Genomic DNA, 18,502 nt, shown 5'->3' on the forward strand with positions numbered 1-18,502 from the left:
GATTTGTATCGCTTACGTCATGTTTTATTAATTCTGGACTTTTTCCAAAACAATGTTAATTGCCATTTTTTAACCCCTGTAGCTTTATTTTTTTTACCACATACCAGGCTGTATGAGGGCTCATTTTTTGCGCCATAATCTGTTTTTTGTATCGGTACCATTTTGGTATTGATTTGACTTTTTAATCGCTTTTTAACTTTTTTTTTTTCTGGAATATTATAAAAATTGCAAATGTGTGGTTTGGTATTTTTTTTTTTTTTAACATTTACTGTACGGGATACATAATGTTATATTTTAATAGGTTGTACAATTACGCACAAAGCGATACCAAATATGTTTATTTTTATTATGTTTACATGTTTTTATATAGGAAAAGGGGGTGATTTGAACTTTTAACATGGAAGGGGTTAATGCAGCGGTCTTCAAACTGTGGCCCTTCAGATGTTGCAAAAGTACAACTCACAGCATGCCCGGACAGCCAACGGCTGTCCTGGCATGCTGGGAATTGTAGTTTTGTAACATCTGGAGGGCCACAGTTTGAAGACCGCTGGGTTAATGTGTGTCTTTCAAACTTTTATTAAAAATTTTTTTTTTTAACACTTTATTACACTTATATGAGGAATCATTAGATTCCTCAGACAGATGAATAGATTCTATTGAACTCTATTAATCTGTGTGCTCTGTGATCCATTGATAGAGCCTGGTCCAGCCAGGATCTATCAATGACAGAGCGGGACAGCAGGAAACAGAGGTAAGTCCTCCGGCTACCTCTATAGTGGATCTCCCCAGCGATCGCGCTGCGGGTGGGCGATCCACCCCACTAGCCCACCAGGGAGCATTCACCTGTCCCTTTAGACGCCACTGTCAGCTTTGACAGTGGCGATCTAAAGGGTTAATAGCCAGCCGTGGCGATCGCCGCATGCTGGCTATTAACGGTGGCCCCCGGCTACTGAGAACAGTCGGGGGCTGCAGAGTATGGAGCGGGCACGAGTCTGGAGCCCACTCCATACTCCCCTGTGAGCACCGCATGCATCTCCCCGTGCAGACGCGCCTCCTCCCCCCAGCTCTCCGAATCTACAGCTGGGGGGAGTGAAGGCAGAGGACGCAGATCTGCACGGGGAGCAAGAAGCCACGCCCCTTCATCTCCCCCCGCACGTCTGCAGAGCAAGAAGCCACGCCCCCTCATCTCCCCCCGCACGTCTGCAGAGCAGGGGAGAGAAGACATACACAGCTTCTCATCTCACCTGCTCTGCTTCGGAGGACACAGGTTTTTACAGCCGGGGGCTGCAGAGTATGGAGCAGGCAGGAGTCGGCAGCCCGCTCCATACAGACTGCAGAGGTCCGGGCGACTTGTCAGGGCTAAGGGACGGACAAATTCACCTGCCCGGCGCCCAAAACTGTTTGTCCCGGGCGTCGGGCGATAGGAATTCCACATCCCTGTTATGTTATGTCATTATATATAGGGTGAAATTTGCACTTTTGCTTTATTTTATTTTACTAAATCTCTGTTTTACTATATTCTTTAGAGTACAAACATGGCTTACGGGAAAGTGACAGAGGATACAGTATATACCTGCACTGGTCATCCACTGAAAGCAGACATTGCCAATATTCTGGATTGGATGCTCAACAAGGATTTCAGTACTGCATACAAAAGTATCCTTTGTTATGATTATCTGTACATGGACAAGAGGTGTCCTAATAGAATTGGCGGACTGGCACCATTTCCCTGGGAAACAGCTGTTTGTTGGTTTTTCTTTTGTTTGTCAGGGGATCTCCGTAGTTGGACGCAAGGTGGCTCTGCACAAGAAAGTGGGAATTTCAGCCTTACTGTGATAATCTCTAAATTTCCCCTGCAGAAACTGCCATCATCTATTTATTTATTTATATTAATATATTTTAAAGTAGTAGGTTGTCTAAATGGGGTACCCCTTTTGTAGTGAATCTGTCTCATGTGTTACCCCCACAAACTGCTGTTAGGCTGAGTATGTGAAACCTTTTTAAGTCTTTTCTTATTTAACGCAGATGTGAGTCTCCTTAATGTATTGTTTGCAGATATTATGCAACTGAAGACTCTCAAAGGCCTGGCTCTTCATGACATTCTCACTGAAGTACATGTCTATGTACACAGAGGTAAAATAACTGCTTAATGACTGTGGTCTGTCTCTTCCGTTTAGGGTAGGGTCACACGTGCTGTATTGTGCTACATGTTTTCTGCAGTGGTTTTTGCTACCCATTGACTTCAATGGGTAGGAAAATATGGCACATGTGACCCTACACTAAAGGAAAACTGCCACCTCTTATATGCTGCCCAAACCACAGACAACATAAAACTGGTGCAATCTCATAAATTCTTGACCATTCAAAAGAAATGGTTTAAAAAATTCACTGGAACCTGGGTAACTACTTAAGGGAGTGTTCCCTAGAGCTGCTGTCCGCCCTGCCAGCGGTGAACTACCCTATCTGTGTTTAGGGAGAGATGCGTCACTCAGTACTCGTAGGGCGGAGATGCCAAGACTCGCCCTAATAACTAGTTAACTGGGTCATTGGTGGCATTTTTAAACTATGATTTCTTTTTAAAAAAAACAGAGCCTTTCAGAGTAAATCATAGTGTGTATATCGAGCTTCCTGCACCAGTTTTATGCTGCCCGTGATTTGGGCAGCATATAACAGATGACAATTTTCCTTTTAAAGAGTATCTATCATCATCTAAACTAAACTCTCCCTAATACCCCCTAATACCCCCTCCCTAAATTACTTCTATTAAAAATCCTTAATCCTTCCTGTACTTATTAGCTGCTGAATACTACAGAGGAAATTCTTTTCTTTTTGGAATGCTCTCTGATTACATCACGAGCACAGTTCTCTCTGCTGATGTAATTATAATAATAATAACGCTTTATTTATTGTTGTCCTTTGTACCCAAGTCCCCAGCACTGCAAGGCAGCAGTGCTAACCACTGAACCACCATGCTGCCCTTAGCATACACCTGCTATGCATGGTTGCTAAAATGGGCAGAGATGTCGGCAGAGAGCACTGTGCTCATGATGTCATCAGTGTTCCAAAAAGAAAGGAATTTCCTCTGTAGCATTCAGCAGCTAATAAGTACTGGAAGGATTAAGATTCTTTAATAGAAGTAATTTACAAATATGTTTAACTTTCTGCCACCAGTTGATTTAAAAGAAAAAAGGTTTTCACCGGAGTACCCCTTTAATGATTATTTCACGTCTACAATATGTCTACTTTTATGTTCCCATTATTTGATAAACATTTTAACTTTTTTAGAATGTTAGATGGTTTAAGTTTTTAGCAGCAATTTTCCAGATTTAAGAAAATGTCTAAATCTTGATTTTTCAGGGACCAGTTCAATTCTGAAGTGGAATTGAGGGGCCTGTATGTTTGATACCCCCATAAATCACCCCTCTTTAAAAACTACACCCCGTAAGGACCGATGGTTTTTCCACTTTCGTTTTTTCCTCCCTACATTTTTAAAAATCATAACCCTTTCAATTTTGCACCTAAAATTCCATATGATGGCTTATTTTTTGCACCACCAATTCTACTTTGCAGTGACTTCAGTCATTTTACCCAAAAATGTACGGCGAAACTGAAAAAAAAAAATAATTGTGCGACAAAATTGAAGAGAATACGCCATTTTGTAACTTTTGGGGGCTTCAGTTTCTACGCAGTACATTTTTCAGTAAAAATGACACCTTATCATTATTCTGTAGGTCCATACGATTAAAATGATACCCTACTTATATAGGTTTGATTTTGTGGTACTTCTGGAAAAAATCATAACTACATGCAGGAAAATTAATACATTTAAAATTGTCATCTTCTGACCCCTATAACTTTTTTATTTTTCACGCAAACGGTGCGGTATGAGGGCAAATTTTTTCGCCGTGATCTGAAGTTTTTAGCGGTAACATTTTTGTATTGGTCAGACTTTTTGATCACTTTTTATACATTTTTTCATGATACAAAAAGTGACCAAAAAGACGCTATTTTGGACTTTGGAATTTTTTTGCACGTATGCCATTGACCGTGCGGTTTAATTAACTATATATATTTTTATAATTCGGACATTTCCACACGCAGCAATATCACGTGTTTTTATTTACACTTGTTTATTTTAATTGGAAAAGAGGGGTGATTCAAACTTTTATTAGTTGTTTATAAGTCGCCTTAGTCTGTGAGCCATAACTTTATTTTTTCACCGAGACAATTGTGTGAGACTGATCTGCTTCTGTTGCCATGACAACGCAACCATCGGCTTTCTGCTTTCACTTTGCAGAGTGCTGATTGGTGACCGAGAGAGCTCCCTCCCTCTGTAACCTTAATAGACGCTGCGGTTACAGTGAGCGCAGTGTCTATAGGGTTAACTCAAGCTCCGATCCGGAGTACCACGGGTGGCATCCTCCAAAGGGGCACCCCTCACCCCCGATATGCTTCATTGTGTGAAGCGACGGAGGAGACCCCGGCAAGATCCCTGCTATTGGTCAGTCTGTACTGACGGACCAATAGCAGTGATCGCCGGCCGAGGACCGGCTTCAAGGACTCTTGACTGTGCCCGGTGGCACTGTGACAGTTTATGTCTATCAGGTACATGTACGTGGTGATGCCGGAAGTCATCCCTAATCAACCACGTACATGTACTTGATATTGCGTAAAGAGGTTAATAAGCCTGAATCAGGTAGTGTCTCATGTTGGCTCACTTTCTGACCATATCTGTTTTTGGAATCTGACTAGTGCTGCACACCACAGTTTTCAGTTCTGTTTAATTAACTGGAAACCATACACAACATACAATTCTACAGACAGTCCACATCTGTGAAATGTGTCGCTGGCTGGATTATTGTTGTTTCCTGCATGAAAAATTATGCAACTTTCCAAAAATTCTTTATTAAAACGGTTTATTCTCTGCTACTCCAAAAAAAAAAAAAAAAAATAATAAATAAATAAATATATATATATATATATATATATATATATATATCCCATCTGTCAACAGAATTTCTCAGTGCTAGCATCCGGGAAGGGTTTAAATGGGTACTCCGCCCCTAGACATCTTATCCTGTATCCATAGTATGACTGAGGCCACAAACCGTTCCAGAAACGAGTCACCTGTGTACAGTCTATGTTAACTGTAATGTGTAACTGCTAAATAAAGACGCATCGTATCGAGTTTGCGCTGGACATTTCTTTTCTTCGCTGAGTGTATATTTGTGGGATGAAGGACCGTTCTGGTCCCTTCCAAGTCGCAACTCGGAGGCATAGTGGGTGAGCTGATTTTTCTATTACTAGAGTAATTAATATTGCTGTAACAGAAATGACAGTAGTTTTTTAACTCCTTAACGTAAATATACGTCCTGCGCCGGCTCCCGCGATATGAAGCGGGATCGCGCCGCGATCCTGCATCATATCGCATCGGTCCCGGCGCTCATCAACGGCCGGGACCCGCGGCTAATACCACACATCGCCGATCGCGGCGATGTGCGGTATTAACCCTTTAGAAGCGGCGGTCAAAGCTGACCGCCGCTTCTAAAGTGAAACTGAAAGTGACCCGGCTGCTCAGTCGGGCTGTTCGGGACCGCCGCGGTGAAATCGCGGCGTCCCGAACAGCTGACCGGACACCGGGAGGGCCCTTACCTGCCTCCTCGGTGTCCGATCGATGAATGACTGCTCCGTGCCTGAGATCCAGGCAGGAGCAGTCAAGCGCCGATAATGCTGATCACAGGCGTGTTAATACACGCCAGTGATCAGCATAGGAGATCAGTGTGTGCAGTGTTATAGGTCCCTATGGGACCTATAACACTGCAAAAAAAATGGAAAAAAAAAGTGTTAATAAAGGTCATTTAACCCCTTCCCTAATAAAAGTTTGAATCACCCCCCTTTTCCCATAAAAAAATAAGTGTAAAAAAATAAAATAAACATATGTGGTATCGCCGCGTGCGTAAATGTCCGAACTATAAAAATATATCAATTAAACCGCACGGTCAATGGCGTACGCGCAAAAAAATTCCAAAGTCCAAAAAAGCATATTTTGGTCACTTTTTATACCATTAAAAAAATGAATAAAAAGTGATCAAAAAGTCCGATCAAAACAAAAATCATACCGATAAAAACTTCAGATCACGGCGCAGAAAATTAGCCCTCATACCGCCCCATACATGGAAAAATAAAAAAGTTATAGGGGTCAGAAGATGACATTTTTAAACGTATAAATTTTCCTGCATGTAGTTGATTTTTTCCAGAAGTGCGACAAAATCAAACCTATATAAGTAGGGTATCATTTTAACCGTATGGACCTACAGAATAATAAGGTGTCATTTTTACCGAAATATGCACTGCGTAGAAACGGAAGCCCCCAAAATTTACAAAATGGTGTTTTTTTCCGATTTTGTCGCACAATGATTTTTTTTTCCCGTTTCGCCGTGCATTTTTGGGTAAAATGACTAATGTCACTGCAAAGTAGAATTGGCGACGCAAAAAATAAGCCATAATATGGATTTTTAGTTGGAAAATTGAAAGGGTTATGATTTTTAAAAGGTAAGGAGGAAAAAATGAAAGTGCAAAAACGGAAAAACCCTGAGTCCTTAAGGGGTTAATATCTCCCCCAATGTCTACAAGTGGTGTCTCGCCTGGCATTTCCACAAGTCGACCCTTACTCTAGAAATGCTGTGCAGTGAAACCAGAACTGTGTGAGAATTATTCTGTCCCATTCACATCAATGGGAAATGTTTCTGGACATACTCTGTGACTTTTACAAAGGTCATTCCACAGGGAGATGAGGCTAAGCTGTGAGCTTCATATATTATCAAATCTTATCTTCAATGTCATTTTCAGCAGTCACAGACAGAACAAAAAGTCTAGGCTTAGTGGCGATTTAAACAAGGTCATTTTCTGATGACACATTCCCTTGTGGAGAATATATATATATTTATATTATATAATATATATATATATAGTAAAAGCTTCTTGTACAGCCTTTGTGATTATGTTGTGACCAGACTGAACTATGGCTGGTTCTTTCTTTACCATTATGTTATACAGTACATATACTTGGTGCCTATTGATTGTAGAAGTTGCTTTTTGAGCATTGAATGTTATCGACAGCATTATCTTTTTTGTGTTTCGTTATGGTATTACCTTTGGGAATACTACTTCTGGGACTTGTGTGTGCCTGTGTTGCATTTTGAAGATTATCACTACAATAGAACTTCTTTGATATTGGCTTTGCCAAGGTGAGTTGTTTTTCATTTCCCATGAGTCAAAGAATGACGTCTGTGTGTTTCTCCTGGGTCCAGCTGGTGCAAAGAGCATACCTGATATCCTTGTTGTGTTGTGTTGAAGAGGGGAAATAAGCAGTGGGGACTCGGTCCTCAGTCAAGTGCCATCTGTTTGTGGCTGGTTTCTCTGGTGATTTTCCCCTATCTGAGAATGGTTCCCACAGCAACTGGAGAAAGTTAATTATCTACCTAAATGGTGTGAGAAATGATTAGTTGGCCACCAGGGGGAGCTAAACACAAAGCCAATAGAAATCTGTCAGGCGACTTTGTATGTGCACATGAAGCCACCCCTTATGAAGATATAATCTGCACAATATTGTGCTACAGGTCTTGTAATAAGATAAGTTTGCACGTGCAGAAGTTATGGAACAGCTTTTACTGTACACTATATGACATAGGAATGTAACTCATGGGGTCTGCCGCTCAGGACAAAAACAAGCCACTACAAAGAGCATGGAGAATACCTTGTCCCCTGGTGATGGTTGATTTTCCTGGAGGGTGGGGGGTTGTCTTTAATGGAGTGTAGTAGATATGTAGTGCAAAGTTAAAGAAACTGCATTTCAGATAAAATGGACTCCCTTTTCTGACCTTTTTAAAAGAAGCTGATCAGTGTTAATATTTCTCTTATGTTACTGGTGTGGTCTACCCACCAGAACAACCTGCAGCTTTAAAAAAATAAATAAAAATTCACTGGTATTGCAGAATACCCGTAAGACTTTATTCACACTTGAACATGACTTTTTCTGTAAAGAGTAGATCTTGAATACTGCACTCTCTGTATACAGCAAGCTCCGTTGAATGTTATCTCACACCCCTACCCCTTAATTCCCTGGTTGAACTTGATGGACATATGTCTTTTTTCGACCGTACTAACTATGTAACTATGTAACTAAGTCTGAGTGGATCTCTCCATTTGGCTCTTTGTTCCGTGTCCTATCTTCTATGCAGACCAATGGGTCTCCATGGTGACAGGCTACAACAATCCACCTTACTGCAGTTTTACTACTTTTTTTTTTTTTTCTTGTATGACTTCAAGATCAATATATGATATCCTGCAATAATGTAGATGAAAGTGAAAAAAAAGCTTACTAGGTGTGGGATGGAAAAAAAGACTACACTGACCATGTAGTTTGGGTATAGATTGGGAAAAGAACTGTAAATTAAGCTAAAATAATCCATTTCCATTATTTTTTCACAGTGGATTTTCCAGCGTCTGTTCGAATACATTTGTTAACAAAGATGGCTGATATAGAGTAAGTATCTTGCACTAGCTTATGTAAAGAGCTTCTTGTTAACACCAATACAGATGAAAGTGCCAGGCATTCCCTTTTTTACATTTTTTATTAATAAAAGTCATATTGGCGACACACACTTCCTTTCTGAATTGTGTATATTGATGGCACAACAGGGTGTGTTCTTTATGGCAGCTGTGATTACAGGAGTTAATGGTCAGAAAAGTTTCAATAGACTGAGAGACACTGGAGCTGATAGACTACATCACCAGGTAGTGGCAGAGAAGACACATACAGAGTTAAACCTGTGTGTGTATAGTGTTACTATATCCTTATCCAGGCCTCCAGGTGCATAAGAGAGCTGTCATTGCATACCCCGCCTTCCAAAGCTCGTCAATACACCTTCAGTTACTGTTAGCTGAATGTTCATGCGGCCAGTCTTTATCTGTCCTAATTCTTTCATGCACACGAGTCCTTGGCTGAACATTTGTGTATTTTTAAGGAGAAGGGAATTAAAGGGATATTCCAGGATTTTTTTTTTTGACTATGCTAGAGGGGCTGCCATGTTAGTCTAGTTTATAATATAGTGTATGTACCTGTGTTTGATAGTTGGTCACACAATTCTTATGTGATCTTTGCCCCAATGTTCATTTTTAGCAGCATACAAAATGAGTGTTGTCTCAGGCTTTTCCCAAGTTGGATTGCAGCCCAAGACATAACATCACTAATCAGGTGTTGAAAAGGAGCCTGTCTGTGCTTCAATGGGTGGAGCGACCTCTGGGGGAAATGGAGGGGTGCTTAGCTGTACTCTGATGAGTGGGGTGTCTGGGTGGGAGAAAAGTGACCTTAAACTTACAAACAAGGGATCCTGGGACTTGTAATTGGAGGGAGGGAACTACATCAGAAAATAGCCATTTTACATAAAGAAATCAGCAGCATAATGGTGGATTTGCAACACATAGATTTAGCCCCAAGATGAGCACTGATCCTAAGCATGTCTATTACTGTCTGGCAGGTAAGTACTTAAGTCACCTTATCGTTGATAACCTCTTTTAAGCCGTTGCTAAATAGCTCTCTAGGCGGCTCATCAACCTGAGAACAAAAGGATCGGACAGTTAAAATCCAACATGCCCAATTTTGTCTCCCCTCCAATCTCATCTGTTGAAGATTTGAGGCCCCCCATTTACATTAAAGCAGGGTGCCAACCATCTTCCAGCATTCTGGGAATTGTAGTTCTGCAATAGCTGGATGCGCACTGGATGGTAAACACTGCATTGTCTGTTCCCTAGAAACCAGTAGGATAAGTTTGTTGACTTCCCTGATCGGTAGATGACATTTTGGGATGAAACTGCAGATTAGCACGTGTTAAATCTGCAGTGAATTACTGTAGCCTACAAATGGATAAGGTTTGTTAAATCTCATCCAAATGCTGCAGATCCACAGTATATCATACTAGGTTATAAAAGTAATATCTTAATTAGTGATATTGCAAAAAGTCTCGATGGTAAAGTGTGTCTTTTTGCTGATGAAACAAAGATATGTAACAGGGTTGATGTTCCTGGAGGGATACGCCAAATGGAAAAGGATTTAGGAAAACTAGAAGAATTGTCAGAACTCTGGGTACTGAAATTTAATATGGATCGGTACAAGACAATGCACCTGGGGCGTAAAAATCCTCAGGCAGAATATAGAATATTTGACACAGTCCTGACCTCAGTATCTGAGGAAAGGGATTTAGGAGTAATTATTTCAGAAGACAATTATTTAGGAAGACAATGTAATAGAGCAGCAGGAAACGCTAGCAGAATGCTTGGATGTATAGGGAGAGGTATAAGCAGTAGAAAGAGAGAAGTGCTCATGCCGCTATACAGAACACTGGTGAGACCTCACTTGGAGTATTGTGCACAGTACTGGAGGCCGTATCTCCAGAAGGATATAGATACTCTAGAGAGAGTTCAGAGAAGAGCTACTAAACCAGTACATGGATTGCAGGATAAAACTTACCAGGAAAGGTTAAAGGACCTTAACATGTATAGCTTGGAAGAAAGAAGAGACAGATGGGATATGATAGGGACTTATAAATACATAAAGGGAATCAACACGGTAAAGGAGGAGAGCATATTTAAAAGAAGAAAAACTACCACAAGAGGACATAGTTTTATATTTGAGGGGCAAAGGTCTATGCAGTAATATGAGAATGTATTATTTTACTGAGAGAGTAGTGGATGCATGGAATAGCCTTCCTGCAGAAGTGGTAGCTACAAATACAGTGAAGGAGTTTAAACATGCATGGGATAAGCATAAGGCTATCCTTCATATAAGATAGGGCCAGGGACTATTGATAGGATTCAGATTATTGGGCAGACTAGATGGGCCAAATGGTTCTTATCTGCCGACACATTCTATGTTTCTATGTTGGGTATTGCCACTCAGAAACTAAAGTTCTTTCAATGTAGCAAGGGTGAAATTGGCAGCGCATCTCCGCCCAAAAAACCTGTACATAACGTGTGGATTTTGTGTTGCTATGCACAGCAGAACTTTTCCAATATGTGTGAATTGGGGAAAGTATATTCATTAGGACAGGTAAGCAGTTACAAAGAGGGAGAGTAAGCTGCAGCAAGTGTCATGCTGTGCAAGTACTGATAGATGCAAGATTTGTTTCTTTAAAGAGCAGTCAAATTGTATAAATAATATCTACAACAAAAATCTGGGATAAGTAACTTCCTAATGCTATACTCCCTTTCATTGTTAACTCAAGACATTAAAGATCTAGATGGGAGCAGTAAATTGTTTAGGCGTTAGACCCAACATTTTCCTGATTCAGCAGTTTTTCTCTTTCAGGTACAGACTGGCTTCTGGGACTAGTGAGAAGATTCAGCTTAGCTCCCTAATAGCTGCGTTCCAGGTCACCCGAGACATGATTGCTGCGGAAGCTTAGAGTGGGATGTGGCAACTTGACAGATGTGTGGTCAAGGTTACTCAAGGACAATACAAAAACTGTAACTAGAACATACATGGGTTGTTCTATTTTTGGAACAGAGACTGGATGTTTGCAGTTGCAAGAACATTTGGGAACAGCTCGTATACTGCATGGTCCCTGGGGGCATGAACATTACATTGCCTGACGGGTTCAATGCAGAAATAAATAAAATGAATATATTTTTTTTCTTGAAGTTATTTTTAAGAATTGTGGTCACTGCACAGTGCTGGGTCAGGAGTGCACTGTATAAAACGACTTTTATTTATTTTTATTTTTTTGCATGCGTTGCAAAAGACACATCCTGTGCTGGGAGGTTTCCTTATCTGACTTCTACCATATTGTGAACTCCATAAAATGTATTGCCCCACAACATTGCACAATTCCATTATTTTTTCCTTTTACCCTACATATCTTTTTAACAAAAATTTTTCTTTTCCATCCCTGTGGATGGGGAATCTCTACCCAGAGATTTTCTGGGTGTAGATTCCATCTTTGCCGGGCGTCAGGAGAGCAAGCTGGCGCTAGGATAGCTCAGAATAAATAGCAATGCATTTCCAAGCAGATATTACCTAAAGTATGAACAAGTTAATTCTTTTGGTGGAGTCTGAGATCCAGAATTTCTGCTTTAGAACATCTGCCATGGAAACAATGGGAGGCTGCTGCACTGTAGATTCTGCAGCAAAAATAAAGTCTTAAACCAAAACCGCCTCCATTTTTGGCTGGAGAACTTCATTTGCTTTCATGGAGCTCTTGTGTGGTGTCAAAATCCTAAATATACTTCAATCTCCCCAAAATACATTGCCCTAAGTCAAGTTGTCTGTATGGCTTCTTCTGCTTTAGGGCCTCATGTCTTATATATCGGCTAACAGGTGATTCCAGGAGTTCTCCAAAGTTAAGACTGCTGCAATGAGTTTTTATGAAGAACATAAGATTATTCTTTTTTCAGGCAGACCCCAGTTAGGATAATATGTACATATTGAACTATTACAGTAGTCCCTCAAGTTTCAATATTAATTGTTTCCAAGACGACCATTGTATGTTGAAACCATTGTACGTTGAGGCCATAAGTCTATGGAAACCTGGTAATTGGTTCTGAAGCCTCAATGTCATCCAAAAATAGGGGAAAAAAAGAGTATTAAAGATAAATAGATAACTAATATAGATAAAGCAAGTCCTTACACATAAAAGTAACAAATGGCTGCTGGGAGCTGTAATCACTGTCTATTTCAGTGTTTCCCAACCAGGGTACCTCCCGTTGTTGCAAAACTACAACTCCCCGCATTAGGGATCGACCGATTATCGGTATGGCCGATAATCACGATTTTGGGCATTATCGGTATCAGCAATTATCTTGCTGATAATGCACCGCGACCGCCACCCCCGACCCACCGTGATGCTAGGCGGTATACCGGTATGGATTTTTTCCTATACCGGTCGGGCCCCTCCCCCACCCTCCGAGTCAATAAAAAAAATTTAACTTACCTGTAATGGTGGTGGTCCAGGCCATCCTTCCTTCATATAGTGTCCGGGCGCGTTCCGGGTGGAGGGCGGTCCGGTCCGGGCTGTCCTTCTCCCATGGTCTTCTTCTCCACTCCGGGCAGGCTCCGGCCTAGTACGCTGCATAGACGCTGCTATGCCGTAAAGTCAGGTGCGTCGCTGCGCCAGGCATCACTGCGCAGCGACGTCTATGCAGCGTGCTAGGCCGGAGCCTGCCCGGAGTGGAGAAGATGACCGCCGGAGAAGGACAGCCCAGACTGGACCACCCGGAACGCCCCCGGACACTACATGAACGATGGATGGATGGCCCGGACCACCCTGACAGGTAGGGGAGAGAAGCGGGTGGCGGCGGCGGTCTATGGCCCCGCAAAAGCCACTGCAGATCATTGATTTAAAGCGGACGCTTTAAATCAATGATCTGCAGCGGTGTCACAGGGGGTTAAATAGCCGATAACTTATACCGGAATATCGGCTATCGGCCCTAACCTGCACCGATTATCGGTATTGGCCCTAAAAAAACGATATCGGTCGATCCCTACCCAGCATGCCTGGGCATACTGGGAGTTGTAGTTTTGCAACAGCTGTAGGCACCCTCTTTGGGAAACATTGCTCTATGTAGAGGACAGGAGCTTCTTCAGGGTCCTGTACACAACACACAATGTCCTTAAAAAAAAAAAAAAATAAAGGAAAATGGAGCTGCCCGCACCTGATACCCAAAGGAGCAGCTAACCCTGGCACAGGTAGAGTACAGAACATGTAATACCTCCCTGTACTGTAGGGGGGCACTACCAGACACCAGTCAGTGCATGCACTTAAGGAATACATTGTTTTACCAGTGAAATATCCATTCTGATTGATCAGTTCTTCCAGCCATTGACACGTTTTGCAGATTCCATAGCATTGTATGTTGAGTCTGGTTTCAAGTTACAATGGTCCAGAATAGACGATTGTATGTTGAGGCCATTGTAAGTTGAGGGATCACTGTATTTGCTCTATGCACTGCTTTGCATGAGTTAAACATGTATGAATGAGGTTTTAGAACTACATTAACAGATTGTGCCATATCTAAATGTGGACTTAGTGTGATTTCTTCATTGCCATAGCCCTCCTAAACCAGGAAGGGAATAGACATTTGGGGCAGGCTGCATCGGATCGAGCTCCAATTTAGGTGCATATTGAGTTCTATATTCCAACATAAGGAAGGAGATTCTGTGACTTATTAATTGTGGAGCCCCTAATATTCCTTTAGTGAAATTCTCCATTCTTCCTCCCTGATCCCCCCCACCCACATCCCGTCCTTCCCCTAATCTTTTAACCACTTTATCCCATCCTTTTCTTCCCAAAATATTATATACCAAACCGAGTATTTTTCCCACCCCCTTGTGATTTTTTAATGATCTCTATTAGGGATCGACCGATTATCGGTATGGCCGATAATCACGATTTTGGGCATTATCGGCAATTACCTGCCCCGCACCACAACCTCCCCCCCCGCAATGCGAACGAATTCCCCAAACCCCCCCCCCCCCCCCGAGCCACTGCTTCGCGTCGCACCCCCCACCGTAGTGCTGGGCGGTATACCGGTATGGATTTTTGCCCATACCGCTATACCGGTCGGGCCCCTCCCCCAATAAAGTCAATAAATTTTTTTTAACTTACCCGTAATAGGGGTGGTCCGGGGGCATTCCGGGTGAAGGGTGAACCGGTCCGGGCTGTCCTTCTCCAACGGTCATCTTCTCCACTCCGGGCAGGCTCCGGCCTAGTAGCTGCATAGACGGTGCTACGCCGTGACGTCAGGTGCGTCGCTGCGCAGCGGCGTCTATGCAGCGTACTAGGCCGGAGCCTGCCCGGAGAGGAGAAGATGACCGCCGGAGAAGGACAGCCTGGACCGGTTCACCCGGAACGCCCCCGGACACTACAGGAACGATGGATGGCCCGGACCACCCTGACAGGTAGGGGGAGAGAAGCGGGTGGTGGTGGCGGTCTATGGCACCGCAAAAGCCACTGCAGTGCATTGATTTAAAGCGCCCGCTTTAAATCAATGATCTGCAGCGGTGGTGCGGGGGATAAATAGCCGATAACTTATACCGGAATATTGGTATAAGTTATCGGCTATCGGCCCTAACCTCCACCGATTATCGGTATCAGCCCTAAAAAAAAACGATATCGGTCGATCCCTAATCTCTATCATATCATGGGTTTCTATTCTCAGTTTATCTTTGTCTCTCTTTTTTTATCGCCTCTTTAACCTGTATATATCCAAATATATTTCCTGGGTTAAGCCTAAATTTGTTACACAACCACTTCCATACTCGGATCTCACCTCTCTGAAACAGATGTTCAATTAAATTAATTCCCTTTTTTCTCAAATAATTATATTCTGCAATTTTATTTAATTCTGGTAGACTTTCATTATACCATATTGGGGAGCACCATATACTTCCTGTAAGCCCTATTATTTGTTTCATATTCCCCCATACCTGTGTCAGTAAATTAGCCTTCATATTCTCGTTTTGTGGCCAGCTCTTTAATTTACCACTCTCTAACAATTCCCATATTGAGCTACAATTTTTCCCTTTGGTTCTAAAGAAATCTACCAGGCTCTCCTGCTCTAACATCATACAACTTAACTGACCTGCAATAAAATAAAGAAATTAGGGATACTCAAGCCTCCTCTCTCTAACGGTTGTACAATGTTCTGTATCTTAATTCTGACCCTTTTTTGGACTCATATCAAATCATTTAATTTCCTCTCCAATCTTTTAAAGAAGCCAGATTTTATCCATATGGGTGAAGCTCTCAGGTAATGTAGCATCATTGGGAGTAGAGATGAGCGAACTTACAGTAAATTCGATTCGTCACTAACTTCTCGGCTCGGCAGTTGATGACTTTTCCTGCATAAATTAGTTCAGCTTTCAGGTGCTCTGGTGGGCTGGAGACTCCTTCCTAGGAATGTATCCACCTTTTCCATCCCACCGGAGCACCTGAAGGCTGAACTAATTTACACAGGATAAGTTATCAACTGCCGAGCCGAGACGTTCGTGACGAATCAAATTTACTGTAAGTTCGCTCATCTCTAATTGGGAGGATAACCATTTTTTGCTAAGCCTGTACACACTTTAAAAAAAAAAAGTGTAAACCAAAAAGGCGCAAAAAGTAGCCTGAGGGGTAGCCAAAAGTGTGACAAATCTACACAAAAACAGCTCAATGATAAATGCCCCCCAGTGTTCCAGCTGTGAAAATGGGTAGGAACTCTGTCCCCATGCGTTCCTGCAGGATGCCCATTAAAACGGATAGCTGCTTTTCTAGTAAAGTTATTCAGTGTACTGTAATATTTAGGTACTTATGTCATGTCCTCACTAACTGCTCCCACTGTGAAAGATATATACAGGCTCCAAGGGAGGTGCTTGGTCCCATACATACTATGGACAGGATGGCAGTGTAGCTTCTTATATATGCACTATGGGGGAGATTTATCAACCTGTGAAGAGAAGTTGACCAGTTGCCCATAGCAACCAATCAGATTGCTTCTTTTATTTTTTAAAAGAGCCTCTGAAAAATTAAAGAAGCGATCTTTTTGCTATGGGCAACTGGTCAAATTTTCCTCAGCACAGGTTTTGATAAATCTCCCCCTATGAGAGCATGACATAACATTAGTATTATAGTACACTGAATAATTTTACTATAAAAGAATCAACCTCTTCAAAATGGAATTCACATTTTTTGTTTTAACTATAGTTATTTCCACAAACTATATCTTAGATCTCTCAAACTGTAGCCTTGTACTAGAGCTATTAGACAAAACTCACCACTGGGTACTGCCTAAAACAATATGTTGCCCACAGATTTAAGGCTGCATTTAAAAAAAAAAATAAAATAATAAAGTATGACTTGAGCACAATGGCCATCTTGCACTTAACTTTTTTTTTTTTTGCACTGAACAGGTTCGAGCACAATGGATCCCATTGACTTGAGTGGGGTTAGTCAGGTGTTCAGTATTTTGCAAGAGTTAGGCTGGGTTCTCATCACGTTTTCTCCCATACGTGAGCGCATACGGCAGGGGAGAACTAAAACCTTGCGCTCCCGTATGTAATTTATTTCAATGAGCCGGCCGGCCGGAAACATTCTGTCCGGTCGGCTCATTTTTGCGCCGTATGCGCGTTCTAAAAGTGCATACAGCGCAAAAATGAGCCGACCGTACGTTTCACTCGGGCCGGCTCATTGAAATGAATTACATACGGGAGCGTGAGGTTTTAGTTCTCCCCTGCCGTATGCGCTCACGAATGGGAGAAAACGTGATATGAACCCAGCCTTATGCAGAGAAAAAAAATAAATAGGACCTGCACTATTTTTTTTCTCCACTTAATTCCCATCCTCCTGACAGACTGAGTGACAGTTTTCTTTACTGGACCACAACGACCATGTGAACAAGCCCTAACATCTGTAGTTTGTATGGCATTTCTTTGAGTACATTCACAATTTACACTGCAGATTCTATATTACCCATTGACCTCAACAGGTCTGCAGAAAATCTGCAAGGTGGTTTAGTTGCAGACTTTATGCGTACCCAGGTCATATAGGTAGCAGAATCTATCAGTGTAAAATTTGCTACAGATGCCGTACATGTGAATACACCCTTATTTTGTACATGTCTATTTGGAACATAACAACATTGCCCCGATCATGTAATGTTAAAATGTGCTGCACTTTCTGGAAGGAGGGGGAAAAAAAAAAAAATGTCCATGTGCAGCGCCTGGGCTAACCCAATCACACTCCAAAAAAAAATACAAATTTTATATACACACACACCCATACTCGCATTTGTAATACCTGCCAGCTTTTCTTACAAGGCTGCATTACCCATATCACTGCCCCCACGAGCTGATGCCACATACCTGTGGGTATACAGGCACATCACTGTTGGCATGGAGGACTTGGAATGACTGGTGAACACAGCGAGGATGTAACAGGCAAGTACTGGTGCTTTAAATATGGAATAACAACAAGTAGTAGGAAACTTTAATACAATCCCCTTTAATCATGTGCTATATACCAGAGTCTGTGTGTATGATACTATCTGGGAAAAAAAATAACATACCAAACCATACAGATTTCCTTTTTTATAGTGCAAAATACAAGCTACAAAATTATCACATTGGATGGGTACAGGAATGGTTACTCATTTAATGTGCATACCTTACAATTCCAACAGAAAATTATATTTGCTTTCCCCATCAGTTTATCCAACACTTAAAGGGGAACTCCGGCAGAAACAAGTAGAAAACAAATGTTTTCAAATAAACTGGTGCCTTAAAGTTAAACAGATTTATAAATTACTTCTATTAAAAAAAAAAAAAAACTTAATCTTTCCAGTACTTATTAGCTGCTGTATAAAACAGAAATTTGTGAATTTCTTTTCTGTCATGACAACAGTGCTCTCTGCTGACACCTCTGTCCGTGTCAGGAACTGTCCAGATTAGAATCATATCCCCATAGAAAAC

At 41.7% G+C, this 18,502-nt stretch overlaps 1 protein-coding gene across 4 annotated transcripts in view; it reads left to right on the forward strand.

The window, feature by feature from the left end:
- Nucleotides 1–12,628, forward strand: part of RFC5 (replication factor C subunit 5) — a 125,070-nt gene extending 112,442 nt beyond the window's left edge. For 3 of the 4 annotated variants that reach the window (XM_056537096.1, XM_056537083.1, XM_056537105.1), the window contains 4 exons: nt 1,527–1,656; nt 2,056–2,133; nt 8,491–8,545; nt 11,366–12,628. In XM_056537096.1, coding sequence (XP_056393071.1) covers nt 1,527–1,656; nt 2,056–2,133; nt 8,491–8,545; nt 11,366–11,462 — 360 coding nt within the window. In that variant the 3' untranslated portion in view covers nt 11,463–12,628. The remainder of the gene's footprint in view (nt 1–1,526; nt 1,657–2,055; nt 2,134–8,490; nt 8,546–11,365) is intronic. The other variant, XM_056537089.1, reaches the window with a different exon arrangement.
- Nucleotides 12,629–18,502: the final 5,874 nt, after the last annotated feature.

Source organism: Hyla sarda, chromosome 1 (assembly GCF_029499605.1).
Source record: "Hyla sarda isolate aHylSar1 chromosome 1, aHylSar1.hap1, whole genome shotgun sequence".
Taxonomy (NCBI): Eukaryota; Metazoa; Chordata; class Amphibia; order Anura; family Hylidae; genus Hyla; species Hyla sarda.